The sequence below is a fragment of the Austrofundulus limnaeus genome, unplaced genomic scaffold (assembly GCF_001266775.1).
Source record: "Austrofundulus limnaeus strain Quisiro unplaced genomic scaffold, Austrofundulus_limnaeus-1.0 Scaffold552, whole genome shotgun sequence".
Taxonomy (NCBI): domain Eukaryota; kingdom Metazoa; phylum Chordata; class Actinopteri; order Cyprinodontiformes; family Rivulidae; genus Austrofundulus; species Austrofundulus limnaeus.
The window spans coordinates 301,592-307,790 of record NW_013952954.1 but is presented as its reverse complement, the minus strand read 5'-3'; the positions used below and the strand labels follow the sequence as shown (position 1 = coordinate 307,790).

The following is a 6,199-nucleotide window of genomic DNA, read 5'->3' as shown; positions in this document are numbered from 1 at the left end:
AATGTTTTTATTGAAACAGATATATTTATTTTGTTAACGTTGACTTTAGTGTGGTAAATATGTTTTTATTTTATTTGTTGAAACTTGAGACAATTTGTTGGTTAAATCAGTAAATCATCAGACAACGCTCTGCAGCAGTTGTCCTCTGATCAGGATGGATCTAAAGCTTTACAATCCACTGACAGAAATAAAACGTTAAGACCTGCAAAAATAAAAACAGTCTCATGGTCTTATAATAAATATGCAAAACCTCATGTTCTTGGTAAACAACTGTTTTTTTGTTTGTTTGGTTTGTTTCTAGTTCAGGCAGAAACTGAAGCGACGCCTCGACCTCCTCTGCTGCTGCTCTGTTTGTGGATTCTTTGTTTCCTTCTGACCGGGAGCATGATCATCATCATCCTCAGTGAGTTTAATAAGATAGGACGATTTATATGTTAAATTAAAAATAATTAAAATTATTTATTTAGTATGAGTTTTATTTATCAAACCTAAAGGTTTTTCCTCCACAGAACAACAAACTGAATCCATCTTTCTGTAAAAACTTCTTGATTTAATTAAATGTTCAGATGTTTGTAAAATCCAAAACTTTCTGCTGTTTGAAACGTTGAACCTAAACTGATAAACTTGTGTTTATTTGTAGTCAGCGTGTCCCTCACAGACCAGACTGCAGAGAACCAGCACCTGCTTGCTGACAGGAGAACCCTGCAGAACCAGAGCGAGGGGCTGAGGGGAGAGCGAGACCACCTGAACCAGACTCTGAGGGTCATCCTGACCTTCGACAACTTCCCGGTTCAGAAGTTCTGCCCTGAAAAACGTGAGTTTTTAACCAAGTTTTCACTTTAAACACCTGCAGACAGCTTGTGAAGTATCCTTTAAGTTTACTCATTTAAAACTAAAATATAAGATCAAGTTCAAGTTTATTTATACAGCACCAAGTCACAACATACGTTGTCTCAGGGCACTGTACATAAAAAGAAGAGTATACCTCAGGTTTACTTACAGCTGCTTTACCAAGTTTATCTGACACTATACTTGACTTAGTTTAAGTAGATTTAGTCTATACTTTGGCCAAGATAAACTTTAGTAGTACACTGAAAGTACATTTCACACAGACTGGTTTATTTGTAGTATATTTCAAGATTAAACTAAAAGTATACTTAGAGGAATACTTCCAGTATACTTTTGAGTATACTTTCAAAAACTTGTGGGCCAATTTAGTCCTAGAAGTACTTGTTAGTAAACTGCAAGTGTGTATTTATATCAGTGTACATGGTAAATAAAAGTGTACTTTTATGTACTTTATTATACTTAATGACATGTACTGAAAGTATACTTCTTGGTAAGTTTATAAACTTAAAAAGTCACAACAGAATACTTAAAGTATATTTTTTATAAATTAAAAAATGTCACAATTTAGTACAAATGAATATTAAATTTGTATACTTTCTAGTACACTGCAAGTACATGGTGCCTACTTAATAATAATAATAATAATAATAATAATAATAATAATAATAATAATAATAATAATAATAATAATAATAATAATAATAATAATAATAATAATAATAATAATAATAATAATAATAACAATAATACATTTTATTTGAAGGCGCCTTTCATAGCACTCAAGGACACTGTACAATGTAAATACAATAAAATTAATAAACAATAAGACATCATAGTTTACATAATCGTCATGAGCGTCTTTGAGGGTCTCGAAAATATAAGCTATATAAGACTAATGTGGTTGAGTGAGTTGGATGGAGGAGGAGGACCTGAGTGTGTAGGAAGGTGTGTTAATGTGGAGAAGTTCTGAGTTACTGAGGGGCAAGATTAATGAGGGCTTTGAAGGTGAGGAGCAAGATTTTATAGGAAATACTAAATTTGATGTGGAGCCAGTGAAGATGCTTTAGGACAGGTGTTGGATGACTGGTGGAAGGGGTTCTGGAGATGATACGAGCAGCTGAGTTTTGGACCAGTTGTAGCTTATGGATGGATTTTGCTGGTAAACCGAAAAGTAGGGAGTTGCAATAATCAAGCCGAGATGTGACCAAAGTGTGAACTAGAATAGCAGTACTGCTGGGTGAGAGGGATGGACGGAGATGAGCAATGTTACAGAGGTGAAAGTAGGCTGAACGAGTAACGTTACTGATGTGAGATTTAAATGATAATGTGTTATCTAGGATGACACCCAGACTCATAACCTGAGGGACGGGGGATGTTGAGGTGCTCTCAATGAGAATAGAAAAGTTGTTGGTTTTTGCAAGGGTGGATTTAGTTCCAAAGAGAAGAAATTCTGTTTTGTCACTGTTTAGTTTAAGAAAGTTGCTTGTGAACCAGAACCTGATATCAAATAGGCAGTCAGACAGTGAGGTGGGTGGGAGGGTGGCACTGGGTTTGGTGGACAGATAGAGTTGGGTGTCATCCGCATAACAGTGGAATTGGATACTCTGTTTACGGAAAAGATTTCCAAGCGGAAGGAGGTAAATGATAAAAAGAAGAGGGCCGAGAACAGAACCTTGTGGAACACCAGTGGGGCGGCTGTGGCGGAGTGGTTAGGGTAGTCGTCCTGGAACCGGAAGGTCACTGGTTTGATCCCCCGTCCAGCCGTCTCAGTTGTTGTGTCCTTGGGCAAGACACTTCACCCGCCTTGCCTACTGATGGTGGTCAGAGGGTCCGGTGGCGCCGATGCATGGCAGCCCCACCTCTGTCAGTGTGCCCCAGGGCAGCTGTGGCTACAGTGTAGTTTACCATCATCAGTGTGTGAATGTGAGTGTGAATGGGTGAATGTCTGTTAGTGTAAAGTGCTTTGGGGTCTGGAGTGACTTGAAAAGTGCTCTATAAGTTCTGTACCATTTACCATAACACCAGAACAGAGAGGGGTTAAATGGAATGAAAAAGATTTTAGTTGAACAAACTGTGTACAAACAGAAAGGTATGAAATAAACCATTTAAGGGGTGTGTCTGAAATACCAATACGTGATGGACTATCAATGAGGATGGTGTGTGAAATGATGTCAAAGGCTGCACTTAAATCAAGGAGGATGAAAATGGAGAGGAGCCCAGAGTCTGCAGCTGTGAGGAGGTCATTTGTGATTTTTAGAAGAGCTGTTTCTGTACTGTGCATTGAGCGGAAACCAAATTGAACCAGATCTACTTGATTCTTATACTCAAGTATACTTATTAAAATGAACTTCACGTGTATTATTTTTGCTAAGGGTCACTTCCTGATCAGGAGCTTTATTTAGAGAAGAAAACAGAAGAGTTCATCAAACCTTCTTCCCTCGGGTCGGGTCCAGGATCCAACAGGTCCAGGAGAGAAACCAGACCTCCCTCTCCTCTCCAGCTCCTCCCGAGGGGTCCCCTAAGTGTTCCAGACCAGAGAGGGGTCTATAATCCCTGCAGAGGGGGTCCACCAATGGGACATGACTGAAAACTGTGACGATCAAAGTAAAACCTGATGAAACCCGATCAGTTTTTACAGAAATGAGTTTGAAACACATAAATGTCTGTTTTAATCAGGATTTGATGAGTTTTTGGACTCAGGAGCCTGAACACCTGGACCTGAGCAAACTGCAGAACTGGTTGTTTTCCTTTGTGTCCTGACTGCAGAGTGTGGGCCGTGTCGGGCCGACTGGGTTCTGTTCCAGGGGAAATGTTACCTCTTCTATAATAAGAACTCTCCCTGGAAGAGCTGGGAGGACAGTCGGAGGTTCTGTCAGGACGGATCCGCAGATCTGGTTGTCGTTGACGACCTGAGAGAGCAGGTAAAGTCCCAACAGGACGGGTCCAATGGGCCTTCAGAACCGATGTCCTGAAAGTGACGCTTCGTTTGTCTCACAGGAATTCATCAGTGAAAACACAAAGTTCTACTACGATGAGTTTCATGGGTTCTGGTTGGGTCTACAGAGGACCAGAACCGGCTGGGTCTGGGTCGATGGAAGGAACGACACTCTGGGGTAAAAATGTGAAAATATTTAAAAACTTCGGTCTGAGAAGTTTTCACAGAATAAAAGAACTTGTTTTAATTTGTGCAGGATGTTTTTATTAAAAAATAAAATCTTTGAGCAGATTCAGAGAGTTTTGGCTGAATGTTTAATATTTTATTAATTATAAAAGAATCAAAGAGAATCAGGTTAAAGTTTGTGAACTGAGGAGGAAATGATGTTTAGTTTTCAATTTGTAAATCAGCAGCTTGATGAGGATTTTACTGATCTAACTGTTTTCCCTGAAGGTTCTGGGGGTCGGAGTCCGCCGCTGATCAGGAACTAAAAGTTCTGCTGATTCCTGGACAGAACTCCACAAAGAACTGGAACCCGAGAAAAAACGAGTTTCAGAACAAATTCATCTGTGAGCACGAAGCTCTGCGGTGGTAAATGAATAAATGTCATTATTTGTGTTGAATTTACCTTTAAATGAGATCCAGGTTGTGTTTTTTAGTTGATTTAAATGAGTTTATTTTGTTTCTTAATAAAAACCTGGTACTGATCTGTGTGTTCAGGAGGCTGGAGGTTTAAAAGCAGAGAAATGAGGTAATTTAACGTTACGACAATAATTGTGTCATGAGTTGGAAGCTGCTGAAACAAACTGTCGGGACATGATGACCTTTGAACTTCCTGTTAAAACTCCATTGTTTCTCTATGTCTGAGTCACCGCTCTGTTACAAAACGATTTAAACTTTAGCAGGTTAGGGTTAGAGGGAATAAAACTCCAGATGATTTTAGGTTATAAAGGAATTTACTGAAACACGTCAGAAATAAACTAATCTTAACCAAAACATTTCTCTTTTTTTCTCCTTTAATACAGAAACATTCTGATCATTGGTCTGATAAAACATTTAACGTTACAAGAAATTTTTAAACTGATAAAAACACATTAAAACTTTATTTTAAATATGCAGTAAATATATTTTTGTTCTTTGGTATTATTGAAAAATAGAAAGCTTAAAAGACTGCAGCATGCTTTTTATGCGTTTTAAATTATGACTCAGGTTAATTCATCCTGTCATACAGTCATGTGTCCACCAGAGGGCGACTGTTCTGCAGGTCTTAATTGACAGAGAATTTGTTGATATTTTCTACANGAAGCAATATGAAAACATCTATTTAGTTTTTACAAAACAAATGTCTATTTTTATAATGATCTCAAAAACATGATGTTGAATAAAATTCTGGCCTATTAGCGTGCGAAAACTCAACAGCAGCGACACCATTAGTTTAGTCACAGTTTGTGTCCGACCCTTCATTACGCTGCACATCTCACTTTTTTATATTCACACTTGTGCAGGACAAACTGTTCAAACAAGGATAGATAGAGGATTAAATGTTGCCTGAAATCCAGACAAACATTTCTAAATYTACCATTAGAAGCATATTCACTGAAAAAGAGGAAAAATAAACCCCTACAACTAAAAGAAAGAAAGAAAGGAATAAAAAAAAACAACTTGGGAGGCTTCTTGCTTTTTAATTCCGTTACTGAAAGGGATTCACGCAGCGAAAGCGAAGCCAGAAGTGACATTTTGAAAAGTTTTCAGTAGGATTCCTGCACAGTCTYGCTTTCATATGTGAGTTTAGTTTCGCAGTGAGAGCTCAAACGAAGCAGCGGGGGGTATCTTACTTCCACCCTCTGCTTCGGAGGTTTTTCTTAATTTATTTATTTTTTATTCTCCCCAGTTTTAAAATTAAATCTTTCATCAGAAAAAAATATTTTTTTATTTTCTACAGCTAAATTAAGACCCAGCTGCTACTAATCATAAACCATTCAAGCCAAAGTACTGCAGAGCCATCAGCAATAACTTATTTTGTGTGTTTGTTTTTTTGTTGTGTGTGTATGTGTGTGTGTGTGTGGGCGGGGGGGTTGTTGAGCAAAAAAGATTTACGGTAATAAAGATCAATTTGACTCAATTTTTTTGCCTTTTTTTCATTTCCGCACAGGAAACCAGGAAGAAAAACTAAACCAARCACTGAACAACTATTGCAGCATGAATATTTGTTTTTACAACATCAATATTGAAAATGTTGGGATAATTTGTATAATGTGTGTTAAGACTGAAAGCCATGATCTGAGCAAATCTCATAAACCCATAMGTTATTCATTATAGAACACAGTAAGCACATCAAATGTTGAAACTAAGAAATTATACTTTTTTAGGGGTGGGGGGGGGGGGGGGGTAATTCTGACTTTCATAGCAGCCTCA

The 6,199-nt window shown here is 37.9% G+C and overlaps 1 protein-coding gene across 1 annotated transcript; it reads left to right on the top strand.

Annotated features, from left to right (window-relative positions):
• Positions 1–301: 301 nt before the first annotated feature.
• LOC106530732 (CD209 antigen-like protein E) lies at positions 302–4,780 on the top strand (the record flags this gene model as incomplete). Its single annotated transcript, XM_014026422.1, is given in 5 exon segments — positions 302–403; positions 641–814; positions 3,616–3,770; positions 3,847–3,962; positions 4,238–4,780. Coding segments are annotated over 5 exon segments (689 nt in total), but the record flags the coding sequence as incomplete, so codon positions are not given.
• Positions 4,781–6,199: the final 1,419 nt, after the last annotated feature.